This window comes from Vitis riparia, chromosome 8 (genome assembly GCF_004353265.1).
Source record: "Vitis riparia cultivar Riparia Gloire de Montpellier isolate 1030 chromosome 8, EGFV_Vit.rip_1.0, whole genome shotgun sequence".
NCBI lineage: Eukaryota > Viridiplantae > Streptophyta > Magnoliopsida > Vitales > Vitaceae > Vitis > Vitis riparia.
In genome coordinates, this window is record NC_048438.1 from 19,252,285 (window position 1) to 19,271,558 (window position 19,274).

At 35.1% G+C, this 19,274-nt stretch overlaps 1 protein-coding gene across 1 annotated transcript; it reads right to left on the bottom strand.

Moving 5' to 3' along the window:
- Positions 1-19: 19 nt before the first annotated feature.
- On the bottom strand, positions 20-16,815 carry LOC117921093 (DNA gyrase subunit B, chloroplastic/mitochondrial-like). The gene is made up of 21 exons (XM_034838890.1): positions 16,530-16,815; positions 15,956-16,100; positions 14,625-14,705; positions 14,406-14,519; positions 13,359-13,415; positions 9,051-9,152; positions 8,404-8,554; positions 8,198-8,274; positions 7,566-7,676; positions 7,391-7,461; positions 6,906-7,047; positions 5,326-5,424; positions 5,054-5,182; positions 4,799-4,913; positions 3,609-3,676; positions 2,552-2,665; positions 2,342-2,458; positions 2,161-2,214; positions 1,958-2,063; positions 1,030-1,160; positions 20-266 (listed from the first exon to the last, which is right to left on the bottom strand). Exons 1-21 carry the CDS (start codon positions 16,640-16,642, stop codon positions 198-200), a joined length of 2,166 nt encoding a protein of 721 aa, XP_034694781.1. The 5' UTR covers positions 16,643-16,815; the 3' UTR covers positions 20-197.
- Between the last annotated feature and the right edge of the window lie 2,459 nt (positions 16,816-19,274).

Consider the following 19,274-nt stretch of genomic DNA (forward strand, 5'->3'; position numbering starts at 1 on the left):
CCACAAAACATCCCTCCTCTAATTCCCAAAAATACACATTACCATATATTATCATAACTATCTGAACAGCAATGGTAAAAACAGTCCCCAAGTAGACAGCTACCAGGGGTTAAATCACAAGGAAATTTGCAGGTGCACCAAATAGGGCCCTTTCCACTCGGTTCACCTGTGTCCTACGTTGTACTACAAAATTGTCCTCATATATCCAATTGGTCCAGCTTCATTGTGCTAGCAGACTTCTGTATAAGTTCCTTACGAAAATCAACCTAAAACAGAAAATCAAAGTGAGATACACGAGAAGATCTTGGAATCCTCACAACCAGGCATGAGAACGATGAAAAATCAGAATATGTCCTGGGTGCACACAATATAGCATAGTAGCTGAGAAGTGCATGAATTTTGAACTTTATTAAGGCTATGTTTGGTACCCAAAAAAATTGAGGGAAAGAGAATAAAGGAAAGGAGAAAGAAAGAAAATGTAAGGAAAATAAAAATTAGATTTAAAGTTAATAAATTATTTTTATATGCTATTTCAAATTCATTTCATATATTTTTTCTCTTCTATGTAAAGATTATAATTTTAAAATGTATAAATTTCTAAATAATTTTAATTATATTTTATTTTCTTTTATATTTTTCATACATAAGTCAAATACGAGAAAATCATTTTCCTTAACATTTTTTTTTCCTTAGTATTTTCTGGGAACCAAACATAACCTAAATCAATTGACTGAATTCAGATGATTTTGAACAGACTATATTGCCTAAACCTGGGATGTTCACATATCTGGAATACTTACTCAACCTAGTCATGAAATCTTAACATACAACATCAGTTCCCAGAATCTATGAAATAGGTTGGACAAGAAAATAAAGTGGCAAATATAGCACCCCATCAAATTGTTAATGATTGTGAATGAAATTGATGGAACTTGAACTCCTCACAAGTTAAATATCCTATCTACATAATATATACATATATATGAGAACAGATAAGTAACAAAATAAAAGGCCAAATGTTTTTCTTACCCGAGCACCCATCAGTGAGGAGAAGACAACATTTGCTTCTGCAGCATCCTCAACAACCAATTGCTTCAGCAGCCTTCTCTCGGGATCCATTGTTGTTTCCCAAAGTTGTACAGGCATCATCTCCCCCAAGCCTGGATTGCACCCACATAAATTAACATTAGAGCCTCAGAACAAAGATTTAACATTATGATATATGGACATGTAATTCCACATTCAGTTCCCTATGGGGTTTGTTAATTGGTAGCCTAGACTTAGCAGTAATATCATATAATTCTAGATAAAATTGTTCATAAATTAGCAAGTATGTTTGTATGCTCATACAGGGACAGTATAAATGTGCAATTTGCTGAGGTTCATCAATCACTAGTTATACAGGGATGGTTTAAGTGAGTATCTAGGGAATTCTGAAGGTTCATTGTGTTTGCAGGATAGAATTAATCACTAGTGAAACAGAGTCTAGGGGGATGAGTTGCTAACACAGACTTTTGCTCATCCAATTGGTTGCTCATCCCATCCTTGTCATAGCTTTCTCTCATAGCAATTGGTAACTTATAAAGGGATACTACCTTATTTTTGAAGTTCTCTCTGAAAGACTTCAGGACACATGAAGTCTATTTTAAACTTGAGTGCCTACATGAATGCTAAGACAAGTTGGAGGGTCTCCCAGCTAAAAAAAAAACAGAAAATATGAATCTCTGAGTATATTGAAATCATATCTACAAGGAACAATTAAATTATGTTCATTTGGTATATGTTTATCCTGGCACTATGACAATATATAGGGGCATCTACATGTAGAGTTGGATAGGAAAATACATGCCCAATGCACTATCATGTCAGCTCATACATATGCCATGCTAGTGGAGTCATCTGTGATTTGTGAAGATGAACGTGTCGGTAACAACAAGAGTTAAATTTTCCATCTTACCTTTGAACCTCTGAATGCTGTATGATGCATTTGGAGGTAAGGAATGCTGAAGTTGTTTAAGTTCTGCATCATCATAGCAATAATGTACTTGTTTTCCCCTCTCAACCTGCTCATTTTAGCAAAGAAAACCCCTAAGAGATGCTTATGAGTTGTGCGATTATCCAGACAGATTATTTTTAAGCCTGTCAAAGCTGAAGATAAACCTTGAAAAGGGGTGGAACACCAACATAAATACAGCCTTCATCAAATAAAGCTCTCTGAAAGCAAGAAAAACAGCATAAATTATATTATTTTTCGAACTAAGTAAACATTTGAAGAAGCTTTGACTTATTTATCTTTTTGTTCACATAAATAATTTTAGAGACAATTCTCCCCAATATCTACCTGATATCTAAAGAAAAAAGTCAACAGCAGAGTTCGAATATGAGCACCATCCACATCAGCATCTGTTAAGATGATGATTTTATGATAACGGAGAGCTTCCTTTTTAAAATCCTCCCCCTGAAACCAGGAAGATAGAATAAGCTGTACTGTTCACCAAAAAAAAAAAAAAAAAAAAAAAACAAAAACCTAAGGAACAAAAAATGAGTCAACCTTTACTCCAAGTCCCAGACCAAGAATTAGATTTTGAATCTCTTCACTCTTGTACATTGCTGCTTCATCCTTTCTTTCAATGTTCAAAATTTTACCCCTCAGAGGGAGAATAGCCTGCACCACCATGTTTCTATGATCAAATTTGTACAGCAATCCTGAATAACTTTACATTTTTCCATAGTTAAGAGCACCAATGATTAAGGTAAAAAAAAGCATCACTATGAAAAAGACACATGTTATGATTAGAAATTTATCAAGCTCAAACAACCAGAAATTTATACACAATTCTAGAGTGATCTGCAGTTTAATAAATATGGCAAGAGCAACTTAGTTATACAAGTGAGCATGTTAATATGTTGACATGGAAACATAGACTATATTCTATAAGCCTACAACAAGCATGCGTTGGAAGTCATCCTAGACGTTTCTACTGCTGCTTGTGGATCAACAAAAAATGAATCACAAAATTAAGACAAAGCTAGAAGACTACATACAATAGCTGACATAATGATGAGTATATTGAGCGTGTTGTGTCATCTTAGGAACAAAAAATTCACTGCAACAAAAGTAGAAAGAAAATAACACAAGTATCACTATAATTTACGACAATCAAAGCAAGGGCTTTATGCATCCTCCAGTCAGAAATTTAGCAACATTATTTACAAGGATATGGCTAAAATTTTTATAAGTCGGACTTTTCTGGAGGCAATCACAACAATCTCTTCCACTCTAGCAGTTTTGGTGAACTAGGACATACAATGATGGTAAAAAATACCAAGTTTATGCATGAGGTGAACTTGTGACATGGCTTGGTACAGCTAGCAACCTTTCACACCAACAGCACCTAAAGGCAAGAAGAGTTTTTCCCCAAAACCATAAAACAACACCTAAATTAACTGATTTCATCTCGAATCGAAGCATATCTAACCAATAAAAGTTAAATTTCCATCAAGAAAGAAAGCCCTGGAAAGAAGATGAAATTTTGGCAGCTACTGCTTTTCATAAGCTTCAATCATTATTCTTGGCCATCTGCAAACCAGTTAAGTTCAAATTTCACCTGAAAGCGCCTATCACGACCTTGTTTTGCACTTCCACCAGCTGAATCTCCTTCAACAATAAATATTTCTGCAAATTTGACCAAAAAAATAAAAAAGCAACAGTAAAACATCCATCCCAATAAGACGTCACAATATTCCAAAGAGCCAAATCCTTCCTTTTAAGAGAGCCACATGCATGGTTGTTAGTATCAAAGGGTACACCAAATACATGGAGCAAAACATATCCATCATGCAATATGAAAAAGATATGAATGTGTAATGTATCATAGTGTGCGGTACAGCATGCAGGTTTCAATAGGTTTGTAAGACTTTTTCTGTTTTCTATTTCCCCCCAAAATAGGCTTGAGAAGATATTCTTCTTCATATCGCACTTGCTAGTGATCACAATAGGGTTCAACCCCCCTTTTTTGTTTTCCCAAAATAAAATATAAGCTTATCACAGTTGAAGGCGTACACTTTGTGATGCACCTGCACATCCTACTGGTGTGATACATTGCACCCTATTATAAGGTTTAAATGCCTTTTTTTGCTTTTATATTTAAAGGAAAAAGAGTGTGTACACTGAAATGCCCCAGATTGCAGACTGGACAGCCATTATTTTGTTCTCTGTTTTGTTTTTGTGAAAAGGTTATAGTGGTCTTTTAATGTGTTTTAGGTTTAAACCCCCCAACCTAATCAAGCCTCATTAATGTCTTTCAATTGAGATTGAATTATTTAGTGCAACTTAGACTATATATTGTCAAAAATCATGAAGCTGTGCTTGTGTACGGCAAATACAACTCAACCCAAACCATCATACATGTCATGATAATTCCACATGCAAATGCATCAGAAGTAGCACAATTATAAAGCATACCAGAATGAGCATATTTGTATAGGAATTGAATGTTAGGTAGTAAAAAAAGTTGTACTGTATTGGCTACACTGGAATTTCCAGATTTGCAACAAACAGAAAAAGACTGGAGATTTTCAACAGACTCAGTGTCATGCAATTCAAGCCCAACAAGTAACAGGTAGATCCAAATGCATATGACTGCATTGAGAGATGGCTGAATTTTACATACGATCGTTATAGAAATATTTTACAACCTTAGCCTCGAGTTAATGCAGTGCTATGAAGCTTAAATAACAAGGTTCAAGCAAGAAGAAGCAAAACATACTAGTTCAAGCAAGAAAAAGCAAGATATACCAGATTCTTCAGGATTTGTGGATGAGCAATCAGCTAGCTTGCCTGGAAGGGATGATGATTTCAAGACACTCTTTTGTCTAACCAATTCCCTTGCTCTCTTTGCCGCCAGAGCTGCCTAATTAGGAAAAGAAAAGACATTATCAGTGTAAATATGCATCAGTCCATGGATGGAGTCCTTGAAGAGAGCAACTTAAATTAGTCCTAGGATTATAGAAACAAAGTAACATTATAACTTATGAGCTATGAGAAGGGTACCTTGAGAGCATTTAGAGATTTGGAAAGAATCAAATCAAGAACATCTGGATGCAACTCCAAGTACTCAGTAAGAAACTCTTGAACAGTCTGATCAACCACTTTGCGCACCTCTGGATTTCCTAACCTTGTCTTCCAATAATAATATAAGTGGCAGAATGGTAAGCTATCAGCCATAAAAAGAAAAGGGAAGAGAAAGTTTCAATTTTGAGCCAGCTAGAGAATTGTTGATGACCCAAAAAATCAATTCATGTACACAATGCTAAACACAATACCTTCGTCTGTCCTTCAAATTCTGGATTTGGAACTTTTACTGAGATAACACATGTTAATCCCTCTCTTACATGTTCGCCACTTAAAGTAATATCCTTCTCCTGAATGAAACAAAACAAACTTTTACTGCTGAAAGTTACTACTGCTTCCACTCATTTTTTACTCAAATTTAAATACGAGTTCATCAAGTCTAAGAAAATAGCTTAAACATTGTTATTCTGGTATAAACCATGTGATGCTCAGCAACACACTATCTATTTAATGAAAATTATTATGGAAAATATCTAAAATAGCCCACCAAAGATAATGTCTATCTAATCTCCAAGAAATTTCTCAATTATTCTTGTAGCAGCTAACCTGAAGCCACAAATCATATCAAGAAAACCCAATAGCATAGATGTAACTTTACATTTAAAAGGGGTCATGACTTAGTAAAAGAACCTTTTTTTAGTAGATTTAAGATAATTAATTTAGTAGTTTTTGGTTTGTAAGAGTTATGCAGAGATGTAAGGGGAGAAATTGAATGTCAGTTATTATTTTTCTTTGGATTTTCAACATCGAGTGTGTAATTGTCATTTTAGGTTTGGTAGCAATAAGTTGTCATCTATTGATACATTTACTACAACAGCATAACAAACAGAACATGGTGAGATTAAATTGCCAAGACATGACTGGACCAAATCTGGACAATGTAAAACAAAACTGAATCAACTGTGCGTGTTACAGTCACTCGATAGGACTGAGCTTCCAACAGAGGGGGGGATGGGGAGGTGTTGGAAGGCAGACAAATTTTGGAGGTATGATGTGCTGTTGCATTTCCAAATGCTGGTGATGATACTTTTAAATGGTGAGGCCACGGCAGTGACAAAATAAATATGAACTGTCTTCCTCTGCTTATATAGATGGTTTAAGGTCTGAAACAAGACCCAGCTTGTATTACACTTCTTGTCTTTGATAATAGATCCATTTAGTTTTTGTCAAGTCTAACCTAGACCAACCCAACTCTGTGTGGCAACCTACTAGGTTTGCATCCATGTGATCCAAAATAGAAGGATTATTAAAACATCCTTTGATTTAGTTCTCCCCAAAAAATGCAAGTAAAATTTAAATAACTCATAATGCTAACTAATAAAAAACTAATAATGGTAGCTTAAGTTTAGATCCATTGACTACAGCATCAATTACAAATTGAAGTACCCATATGAGCAACAAGAGAAGATGTCTTTGAATGGAGGTAGACATACCAAACATCAATCCCTTTTTTTTCAACCTCAGTTATTTTCTTTAATGATTATTTGCTTTTACAATAACATGTTTCTAAGTCAATTCCAACTGGTCCAACAATTGAACCGGCAATCTAATGTCCCAATCACCTGAGCAGGGACTATAAAAATAACCCCTTTATGCAAGAAAAAAGAAAAAATGGTCATCATTTTGACAATCAACAATAAGTAAATAATCTTACAGGTTAGAGAGAATAAATGAGACTCAAAGACTGATGTATAAGAAATTAAAAAAGAAAAAACATAATTGATGAAAATGGAATGAAAACTTAACTAACAGTATGCTAGGATGAATGTACCTTAATAATCTTTGACTTCTTCCCAAGGTTATTGAGAGTTCTTGTCAAAGAAGCCTTCATACCATCGATATGAGTACCCCCATCAATTGTGCGTATGCTATTAGCATATCCCAGCATAGTATCTGAATATGCATCTGAGCACCTAATAACAAATGCATAAAACAAGAAAATTCAATTCAATGGTCTAGTCAAGGAAGGTTGTCAGTTTTGAGTATGATAGTTGTATTAAATATTTCCATGCAAAACAAGTATAGTTGGAATTAGACATCTATAGCCTGTAAATGCTTTCTCTTATTTCAATAGTCCTAAATGAAAAACCCATCCATGCAAGTGCATCAAGCAGTGTGTGAATAAATGAAGAACCACTCATTTAGTGGTTTTTGAGTTATTTGGTATATTAACAATAAGCATGTTCCATATTTGAGAAAAGGAACAGAAAAAAAAAAAATATATCAGAACATGCAAATGAGAGAGAACTGTTGTACCATTGAAGAGCTACATCAATTGATATTCCATCTGCTACTTTTCTGAAACCAACCACATCATGAACTGGTTTCTGGATTAGGAAAATGTCAGTCCCTATCTGGAAACAAAACAAAACAAAAAAGAAAGGGGCACTACAAAACCAACAAAAGGGAAGAGGACACAAGACATGAGTACCTTATCAGTATTTAACCATCTCACATACTCAACTAATCCTCCAGCATAGCAGTATTCATTATATTGATTCTTCTCTGGATCTTTATCCTCTTTCCTAAGAGTGATTGCAAGCTGTAAAAGTCAAGCCGGAGGAGATAGTAAGTTCTAGAGCACAAAAATACTAAACTTCCGGATTCCAACCAAATCAAGAGAATGAAACATCATTGAAAGAAACTGGTTAGCATTAATAAAGCTAATCAGACAATAGGCTAATGTCTACAGGAGACAGATTGCTTCCTTCTGTGAAGGGAGAATCAATTATTTTCACATGAAAAAAATTATTGTTGTTAAATGGTTGACTGTTAAGTTCCTATTCTCCAGAATCCTGCCACAAACTAGGTAGTTGGAACCACTCATTATAAAACTGTAGGTAGTTTGAGATTTATCATCATAAGACCTGGGTTGCATGCCCTTTGTTGGACAATCTTTAATCCACTGTTTTCCTATTAAAAAAAAAAAAAATCACTTTGCAGCCTATAGGACTCCAAAATGTGGTTAGAAGAACACCATTCTATTCCAGCAATGTTTTGCTAGAAGCACTAAGAGGATTAGAAAAATACATAAAGCATGTAGAGCAATGCACGTGACTTCACCTCAGGGTTTAGAAAAGCAAGCTCCCTAATTCGTCCAGCTATTGTGTTGTAGTCAAACTGAATTTCAGTAGTGAATACTGCATAAAGAGTTGATGGTCAGACAAAAGACATGAAAATCTCCTACTTTAAAAATCATTCAAAATATTGGGAATGAAGCATAAACATAACCATCACATGTATGTGCAGTCTAGATTGTCGAGAAACACCTTCTTTATCAGGCCAAAACCTGATGTGTGTCCCCTGTAGATCAGTTGATTCAGTTGGAAGCACGCGATGCGTTAGAGATGTTACAGGCTTTCCACGGGAATATTTCTGCTGGTATTCCATTCCGTCACGCCAGACAGTAACTTCTAATGCCTGTGAACCAAGAAAATCCCAAATTACAGGATTCAAAATGATTGTGAATTCCCAGGACCAAAGAAACTCAAAATAAAGATAATAGCAAGGCATAAAATGTTGTGAAGCTAAACTATCAAAAGCTTAATGGATGATTTGAGACATGCAATGCAACCATATACCATAAAATGTTGAGGCATGGTAGAGGCACAATTTGCTGGTTAAAAAGGACAGCTCAAAACTAGCTCAACTACCATTGCAAAAAGGAACTAGGGAGGCTATTATGTGGGGGAGGGGTGTTGGCACCTGCCTTGGGATGGAGGACATGAAATGACTCCTACACTAAGCTAATATAAAGTAAATAAGTATGCAGCCAGTCCTGAAATTCAACTGTCAGAAAAAAGGACTCAAGTCTTCTCAAATAGCAGGGAAAAAAATTAGAGGGAACCACAAATACAGCAATCCAAAATCACAAGAGAATACAACAAACAATGTTTTATGAGATAAAAGTGAACACCTCTGACAAGGCATTAACAACAGATAAGCCCACACCATGTAGTCCACCAGATACACTATAACCACTGCTGGCACCACCAAATTTGCCACCTGCATGTAAGACCTGCAGATTTTGTTGATCATAAATAATTTGCACAAAAAAAAAAAAAAAAACGTCTAAATAAGCAATATTGGTATTGAAACACATTGAAAATGCAAAGGAAAATGGTAGTTGTCCGCCACAATTTTTACCATGAAGTAATCTAGCAAATGGTGACTGGTGATAGAAAACAGGATGTTGATAAGACAATATCTGTTACCAAAGAAATTATTGAATATTTCTCATCCATTAATAGGTGGTAAAAGTGACCATCAAAAGGTGGTGCAAATAACATTGTCCAATACAATTTTCATCTAAGAAACCATTGAGCATTCCTCTCATCCTTTTGTAAACCTTTGGTGTATGAATAGAGTTAATACAATATTGTTAATTTTGTCTAGAGCTTTTTGAGACCTAAGGAATGGCTCAATAAGAAGGAAGATGCTAGTTTGGTGCAGATTGAGGTAGAGAAGGTCAAAGGAAAGGTGATTAGTAAGGTGCTGGAAAGGGGTCAAGACTTCTCATCCTAGATCAGGTCTGGCAAGAAAGGCCTTGCCTTGCTGTTAGAAGGGGCAGGGGCTTGATGCGATAATAATGATCAGAAATCTTATAAGAAAGAATGGATGGAGGGAGGAAGGGACTACAACCTGGAGCTGTGTAGCAATATAGCAGGTAGATTCCTGCTGTGTTCTGTATTTTCAATGGAAGAGAAGAGGTTCACTCTTGTTTTCCTAGAACGTAGGAGAATTCCAAGGGGTTGGATGATACTGGCCAAAAAGTTGAGAAGTTTAGGAGGAGGTCCTCTTCAAAAGACTGGGCAGGTGGCTCAAGTGGATAGCCTCCAAATGTGGGAGAATGGGGAGGGATCCTTTAGCATTGGTATTTCTTATGTAGAGATGATGGGTAGCAGTTAGGGTGAGGTGGCTGAAGTAGTGTAGATTCAAATAAGAATGGAGGAAATCAGCGAAAATATGAAACACCTTCAGCGGTGCCTTGTGCAAGTAGATGGGGTGGTTTCTCAAATAAGGTCTCAAACCTATTTTCGTTGAAAACATGGGCAATGCTTAATGGGCACTTGAAGGGGAACATCCACTTGGCTTTGATGGGTGGTTCTAGTATTTTATTCAACTTCGAGAAGGTCAATAATGCTGAAAATGTGTTGCAGTCAAGTATGAGAAAACTCGTCTGCATCTAGGGAGCTGGGTTCCAGAAGCTACTTGTTTCAAGGATAGGATTTGTGCTTAAGAATTGCAGGTGACAGTAGGAACATTGCTAATTCACTTGTGGAGAAAGGAATTTTTTTAAGAAGGTTGGGGACACTTGTGGGGGTCATGTGACTGTGGATGACAACACAACCCATTGCCGCAATATTAGTAGGCCAAGATCAATATAATAAGACCCAATGGGAGAAAGGTTCTGACTGCACTACATGTGGTAGTGGGGCTTTTGAGTTTCTCTATTCACCTTTGGAGGGCAATTCCTTTGTGGATGATTTTGTTGAACCCAAGAGTATTTAGAGAGGGCTAGAAGTTAGAGAATGAGTGGAGGTGCCTTGATGTGCAAGAGGGAGCATGGCCATGGTTGGCGAGAGACTTGATAATAGAGAAGAACACATGTTGCTCTTGGGACCAAAGCCACTTGCAAAAGGTGTGGCAGGCCCAGCTTTTACATCACTATACAATTAGGTGGGGAGTGGGTTGGTCAGCATGCACAACAAGGGAGAGGTTGTGTTGGAGGGTCATATGGATCTCAACATTAACTCTATAAGGGACATGGCTAAGTTAGCCCAATGGATTTGGGTTTAATAGATTAACCTTCATAGCCAAGTGAAGCCCATTGCGTTACACTAGGCTTAAGTGACATAGGCCATTTGTGTTTAAGAGATGGAAGGCTCTCTAATGGATCATGTGTAGATGGGCTAGCTAAAGTTTCTTGTAGTTCACCCAATCTTCATCTCAAAGTGGTTTGGGTTAAAGACACTTCGAGCAAGTCTAATACTACCATTAAAGTTAAAAGAGAAGAAAACCCAAAGCAATTTCTAGAGTCCTCTTCTCTATGGTGTGAGAGGTTGCAACAAGGCTTTCATTGTTGACCCCCATGTGTCGATGCTGCTCTAGGATCAGAGGGGAGAGTGTCCAACCTACCAACCTTTTCTGGTTAAAGCCATTTGTTTCAAAGGTACAACTTGCTATTTTGGTTCTTTGTTGAGGGGTAGGCTTCCTTCTTCTCTGTCTCCTTCTCCTTCTTAGGTTAGATACATTCTGTAACTGAGCTGTTGAGTCAAAGGTGGGAACTTTTGCTGTCAGCATCCTATTTTAAGAGGGAGCATTGGAAGTTGGAAAGCTTGGTCAACCATAAGAATGAAAGGGCTTATGAGAGGACAGTTGGGACCAAACTCATGTTGTATGATGAAGCTAAAAAAATATTTTCTTGAAATGTTAAAAGGGCTAATGATAGGAGAAGTGAAAGATAATAAAGTCATTAATAAGGTCCCAAAGGGCAAATCTAATTTGTTTACAAGAAACCAAGGTGCAACAAATGTTTGTGCAGATGGTGAAAAGCCTAGGAGTGGAAGATTCTTGATATGGGGAGTGGTGGATGCCAAAGGATTGAATGTTGGAATTAATCAGTATGGAAGTGAGAGTGTTCTTTATTTCTTGTCAATTCAGAAACTACAAAGATAGTTTTATCTAGGTCTCCTCAAGGGCCTACAAGCCAATCCAAAGGGGGGAGTCAGTGTCATAAAAAATCTTTAGGATGATCCTTAGTGTTTAGGAGAGGATGCAACGTGGTCAAATTCCTTGGAGAAAGGATAAATTGCCATTGAGTGTCTTCTAGTATGATGCACTTTTTGGAAGTCATAGAGCACCCGAACAGTGGACCTTTCACCTAGTGTGGTGAAAAGAATTTTCAATCTTCAAGGCTTGACCACTTTCTAGTGTCGAATGATTGGGAGAATCATTTTTTCAGCCTAATCAGAGTATTTTACCTAAATTGGTCTTTAGATCATTCCCTTATAGTTCTAAATGGTGGTAGGATGAGTAGGGGTAAATCTCCTTTTAACTTCCGACACAATCTCACTAATTTAGAAATTGAACTTCTTGAAAGACTCGTGACTTCAATCACTTAAGTGCACTTGTCTCTTTCCACAGTAGATTCAAGAGTTTGGCCCCAATCCTCTTTTAGTTTATTCTCAGTAAAATCTTTTTTCATGGTCTTATTCAAGTCTTGAAATACAATCTTGTTCCTTCCGGTTAATTTTGTTTGGAAATCAAAAGCCCCTTCAAAAGTCAAAACTTTTGCTTGGTTAGTATACAAGAGGGTAAATACCAATGAGATGCTACAGGTGGGAAGACCTTACAAATTTCGTAGTCCTCATTGGTACATTTTATGCAAAGAGAGTGAAGAATCAATTAACCATCTTTTTCTACATTGCCCAATAACATTGGGGCTTTGGCATAAGCTCTTCAGGGTAGCTAATATGGATTGGGTTATGATGATTATCTCATTTAGAGGATTGGGGAATTCAGTCATAGTAATCTACTATCTACTAAAATGAATCTTGAATTCCCTTTCCTTAACAATTTAATAATCTTGAGCATGAAGGAGATAAGGAGGAGCAGGAGGCAAAGGATGAGAAGGGTATAATGTGAAATCCAGATTGCCATCAAGTTACACAACTCTGCTTTTTTCTTGCACCCCTTAATGCATAAAAAACTCTTATCCAACTATCTAACAACAAAGCATTCCATCAAAGAGGTAACAATAACATGACAGTTTTTAGAAATTAAATACTGCAAAAGAAAACTAAGCAAAGAGGTTATACTATTTTTCTAAAATTGTTATATCATGTCATGCAATTAAAGCTTTTTTTAAAATAAATAAATGAAATGCTATGGCATTACATAATAGAAATGGAAATGATTAGCACAACTATGCAGTTCTATAGATCCCACAATCTTTAATGCACAATTTATAAGGATATGTGGTAAAAAAAATGCTCAGATTATATTTTATTGTAAGATGTTTAAAGAATGAGACTGCAACCTGTCAAGTATTGTTCAGAGTGAAATCAAATCCATGTAATCTGGAAGAAATATGTAGCGATTTAAAAAAGACATGATCATCAATTTTATTTTTTTCCTTTTTTGATAGGCAATAGAAGGGAATACATTAAAAGCCCCGGGAAAGGCACAAAACAAACAGATATGATTATCTATGCAATAATACCGTCAATACAGTCTCCAAGGAAGATTTCTTCGTGACTGGATGCAACTCAGTCGGAATCTGCAAAGAATGTGTTTAACATGGAAGCAAGTGAAGATAGTGGCAAAAACATATTGATATAGGTTGCATAAATGAACTTGTGATTGATAAGAAACGACTGCAAAATAAAATGTACCTGAAATGAATAACAATTAACCGGGTAATCAGAAAGCAATGCAGCTATGCATTTCATTTATTTTTTCTTTAAATAGAGACAAATTTTAGAAGATGCAGTTGGAAAATTGTGTCATAAATTTCGAAGAAACACCAAGTCAAAGGAAGAAAATAGAGCTCGAGATAACATCCAAATCATGTTGATAGTGGACATATTTTATCCTTATCAAGGTACACAAGACAATAGTCTCCAAAACTTTTATCTGTCAAGGTTGTAGTGAGAAAGGTGACATTTAATCTAACTCATAAAAAGAGCATTGAGATTGTGTCAAGACTACATACAACAGATCACCGCACATAAAGATATCATAACAAAATGATTCAACATTGATAAAAATTTAAAATATCCCTGCATGCCTCTGTTTACATATTACACTGCAGAAACTAAGAAAAATGGTGCCATATTAACAATATATACCGAATGATGTGGGAAATATGGAAGGATTCCGAGGTTGTATTTGGACATATACTGGGTAATGTGGAAGCATTTTGAACCTTCCATGGACAGCTCAACTGGCAGGCTGCTTGGGAATGGGAGTTCCCAGATTTGAGTGTCGAGCTTACCCAATCCCTAGTCTCTTAGGGTAGGGATTGCATACTTAAGGTTTTCCCCAGTTCTATTAAGTGGGTCTGGTGGGTTCCACGTATTAAAAATAAAATAAAATAAAATAATAAAATAAAATGATAAAAAAATAAAGAGGCATGAATATATGTCCAAATCAGGAGATGCAAAATACCAGCTCTGAAGAAATCATCATGTTCTTTCACTACAAAACTTACAGTAAAGACAAATCCAATTTTCCTACACAAGTATAGAGGTAGAGAGAAGGTTCATACCCCACGCCCGTTATCAGTGATGCTTACAGAATCATCAGCAAGTAAAACAACGTCTACCTTTGAAGCAAATCCAGCTTGAGCCTCATCAATGGCATTATCCAATATTTCATAAACCTAAAGGAAAGCATAGTCGATAAATTCAGCAACAAGTTTTCAGCTGAGATGATTTCAAAATTAGAACAAATGCCACAAAAACCAATGTTAAAGGAAATAATATACCAAATGGTGCAAACCACGAAGTCCAGTGCTTCCAATATACATTCCTGGCCTTTTCCTGACAGGGTCTAGGCCTTCCAATACCTAATTATATCAGACAAGCATCAGAGCAACAATCTAGGACTAAGTTAATAAAGACCTCGTGAACCAAAAAATAAAATAAAGAAATTTCAAGCCATTTTGAAAAAATTATAAGCCCTGTGCATTGTATAACATGCTGACAAATACAGCTAAGAAATGTGATTTCAGAAAAGCTCCATGCAAAACCACATTATCTCTGTTATTTTGATGTGTATTAATGTAATGGTTAATAATGGAGAACTTTTTTCATTTTTACTTTTAAAAATCCTTCTCTATTTTCATGATAGTGAAGATATAACAGAAATTATGCAAAGTGTTTTATGCAATTCCTGCTTATTGAACCCATCAAAAGATTGAGACAATGTGCTGTCTAAAAGGTTTTTTTTTTTTTTTTTTTTTTTTGATAGGCAAGTGTGCTGTCTCTAAAAGATAAGCCAACTCAAAAGTGTTAGTTGTAGACACAGCTCAATACTTTCCCTTTGCAGTAAGATTTGGACATTCTGCAACATGTACTACCCCCTTCCACCCAATGCTAAAACCCCAAATTTTCTTTCTTTTCATTTTCCCAATTTTCTATGCTACCAAATAGATGGTACCAGTTTGTGAAGTATAAGAATTGGCAGAAGGATTTGTACTAATGACTGTTTTCATTTATCTGTTAAGAAAGAACGCAAGATTGCATTGACCCTTCACTGTTAAGAATGTCCTTTTCAAATGGGGTTTTGATTGAGAAATCTGAGGGGATTTAGTACTGGGAAGAGTGATAGATTGAGTCTTGACATTATTATTCTAATCAGTGCATTGAGGATGCCCTCACTGGATTGGTAAAAGAACCTTCCGAGAAAGATGGGATAACAATTTATCCTGTGCAAAGTTTTCCAAATGCCAAGTTTTCCTCGGGGTTTTGCGCAGGAATTCGCCACAGGAAATCGCCAAATATTCATGCTATTTGCAATATATCATTTAATTATATAACATTATAACTACTGCCAAAAACACTTCTATATAATTTCTCTTAATAGTAATGAAATAAACGAGAACTTTATCCCAAAGAGATAATTTCAAGAACTGATAAAAAATAAAAAATAAATAAATAAGGAAAAAGGAGAATAATAACTTACAATCAATAAACAAGTAAATGAAATTCAATTGAAACCACCAAAACGACTTCAGACAATTTAAGATGATTTTCGAAAGACAACGACCAAAATAAACAAATAGCTTAATGGGAAAGGATACATGAACTGTTTTACCTGAATCTGTTCAGACCCGTAAGCTTTAGAACTTGTACTTTCCTGAAAAGCGTCAGTAGCAATGCTGGACGACATAAAAGCCCTCGGCGAAGCAGCATTCCGAATCAAAAAATGATTCGAGACCCTTCTCAATTGAAAACCAACCCTAAAAGAAGAAGAACAAGAACAATCGTCTGAGACGTGTATCACTGATTCAAATCCTAAACCCGTTTGGTTGCCGAAACGCTAACAGAACTTTTTTTTTTTTTTTTGAAAATAGAAACATAATAAGCAAGATTCATGAATTCGTTCATTTTCCTTTTCCTGATCCTTCTGTCATAAAATAAAATAAAAAGTTTTAAAAATGAGGGTATCAAGCAAGACCCATCATTTTCCTTCACTTTCTTGGAAACTAAACAGAAACACACTCTACTTCTCTCCGCTCTATTGTAAAACGAAGATAAATCAAGAAAAAGAAAGACCAAAGAGTTCATTTCCATTTACTTTCTTGGCACACAAACAGAAAGCAAGAAAGTAACTCATACTAGACCACTTTCTCGGAATTTAAACAGAGCCGAAGAGAAAAGATCGAAACCTAGGTTTGAAAAAGAGAACAGAAGAAGTGAGAGAATGCATGGACGAGTGGGTGTAAAAACGAGAGGCCATCATTCTGAGAGGAAGATAAGGCGGTCTCAGCCGCAACGCCATACGAGGATTGAAAGCCAAAATCAAAGAGAAGATAGGGTTGTGTTTCTTGATCTCTTCAGCTCAGCTCTCCCGCCTCTTCTCCTGTCTCTGTATTTGGGTTTATTGGGCTATAAAAGAAACAGATAATCCCTTTTTGAGGTGCTTTGTTTTCTCAGATATACATCTATGTTTTCCCCTTTTTTTCTTTTTCTGGGCTTTGGTTTTCAAAAACCCTACAGATGTTGGGCTTTTATTTTTTGAAACTCAGTGTCTTCGAATTTGGGCTTGGTGTATGGGCTTTGGTAACCTTAACTTGTATTTTTTTATTTTTTAAAATAACTTTTATACTTAATATATTATTTTTAATTATTATTGTAATTATTTTTTAAATAATTTTTAGAAAATAAGTGAAAATAATTAAAAAAAATATTATTAAATTTTTGGTTATCATCCATGCTTCTTTGTTGCTCTATCTTTTATAATCCTATTTGATAATTATTTTTCAAAAGAAACGGACGAAAATAAACAGATAGCTTAACAGGAAAAGTAGAATCTGTTCAAACCGTGGAGCTTTTAGAGCTTGTACTATCCTGGATCAGAAAATGACTCGAGATCCTTCTCAATAGGAAACAAACCCTAAAGAAATTGAAGAACAAGAACAATTGTCTGAGATGTGAATCACCGGTTCAATCCCTAAACCTAATTTTTTTGAAAAATAAAAACATGATAAACAGCAAGTAAGAGATATCGTTTTCTTGGAAACCAAACAGAGGTCAAGAACACGATGTACTTCATTCCTGCTTCTTGTAAACCAAACAGACACCGAGAACAAGAAAGAAATACTGTGCATTGCAAAAGAGGAAAGATCACAACGTAGGTTTGAAAAAGAGAAACCTAAGTACCAAACAGAAATCAATAACCTACATTCCTTCACTTCTGTTTCTTGTAAACCAAAGATAAATCAAGAAAAAGAAAAAGAACGAAAACACGATCCACATTAGACCTAGACCACTTTCTTGGAAACCAAACAGAACCGAAGAGGAAAGATTAAAATGGAGGTTTGAAAAAGAGAAATCAAACGTAAATCAAGAAGTCTTGTAAGCCAAAGATAAACCAAGAAAAAGAAAGAGCAGAGAGTTCATTTTCCTTCAATTTCTTGGAAAACCAGTCAGAAACCAATAAGAAGGAAAGAAAACACAGTGCATATTAGACCTAGACCACTTTCGTGGAAACCAAACAGAACCAGAGGCAAAAAGATCAAAACATAGGTTTGAAAAAGAAAAACTAAACATAAATTAAGAACGCACTTTACTTCACTCCTGATTCTTGTAAACCAAAGATAAATCAAGAAAAAGAGAGATACCTAGACCACTTTCTTGGAAACCAAACAGAGCCGGAGAGAAAAGATCAAAACGTAGGTTTGAAAAAGAAAAACTAAACATAAATCAAGAACCCATTTTATTTCACTCCTGATTCTTGTAAACCAAAGATAAATCAACAAAAAGAGAGACCTAGACCACTTTCTTGGAAACCAAACAGAGCCTACGAGGAAAGATCGTAGGTTTGAAAAAAGAGAATGGGTGACCGAGAGAATGCATGGAATGGTATGTGTAGAAACAAGAGACCACCATTCTGAGACGAAGGTAAGGCGGTCTCATAGCCATTTTAAAACGTTAAAAGAAACAGTCGTGTTTCTTTGATTGCTCCAGCTCAGCTCTCCCGCTTCCCTCTGCCTATGTCGTTGGGTTTATTAGGCCCTCAACAGAAACAAACAACCCCTCTTCAGGTGATTGCTTCCTATTTATGGGCTTTGGGCTTTGGGCTTTGGGCTTCAGTTTTTAGAAATCTGTTTGAAGTTGAGCTTTTGTTTTTTGAAACTCTGTGTTTCGGCATTTGGGCTTCACCTGTAAAGTTTGAAAAGCCGGAGGAGATTATTAATAAATTATTTAATCTATTAATTTAATGATAAGCTTATTTTCTTTATATTTTAATATTATTTATAATCTCAAATTTCAACCCTATTTTTAATTCCATAATATTAATCAGTCACTAAAATATCATAATTTTTTTTAAATTTAACCAACGTACTTATGATCTAGAAAAAAATACCATTTATAGTCAAAATTAAAAATTAGGTTCTTATTAAATTTTATATTAAGCATTACAAATGTATGGTAAGAAAAAAATTATGATTATGTTTGTTTCCAAAAAGTATTAAGAAAAAAATATTAAAGAAAATGATTTCTTATATTTAGTTTCACTATAGAAATTATGAAAGAAAATTAAATATAATTAAAATTAATTAAATATTTATAAAATTTTAAATTATATACTCTTTATATAATGAAAAAAAAAGGTGAAATAAGGTTGAAGAAATATATAAAAAACATTTTTTTAATTTAAATCTATTTTTTATTTTCCTTCTTTTTTTCTTTTTTTATATTTTTCCTCTCAATTTTCTTTCTTTTGCATTTTCCTTCAACTTTTCTAAGAACCAAGAATAGCCTAATATAAAATCATTTTCTTTGAAGTTTATTTAACAAAAATCATTTTTGTAAAAATAATTAAAAAACAATTAGAAATAAATTAAAAATAATTTAGAAGTGAGAACTTGTGAAAAAGTAAAATAAGAATAAATAATAATAAAATGATA

Bases quoted from the DNA above. Each gene is read 5' to 3' on its own strand.
- LOC117921093 (XM_034838890.1), bottom strand. From the start codon at position 16,642: ATGGCGTTGCGGCTGAGACCGCCTTATCTTCCTCTCAGAATGATGGCC. The intron at 14,706-15,955 runs GTAAAACAGTTC...TGATATAATTAG, and splicing joins ACGGGTCTGAACAGATTCAG to GTATTGGAAGGCCTAGACCC. The intron at 1,161-1,957 runs GTAAGATGGAAA...GGTGCAATCCAG, and splicing joins CAGCATTCAGAGGTTCAAAG to GCTTGGGGGAGATGATGCCT.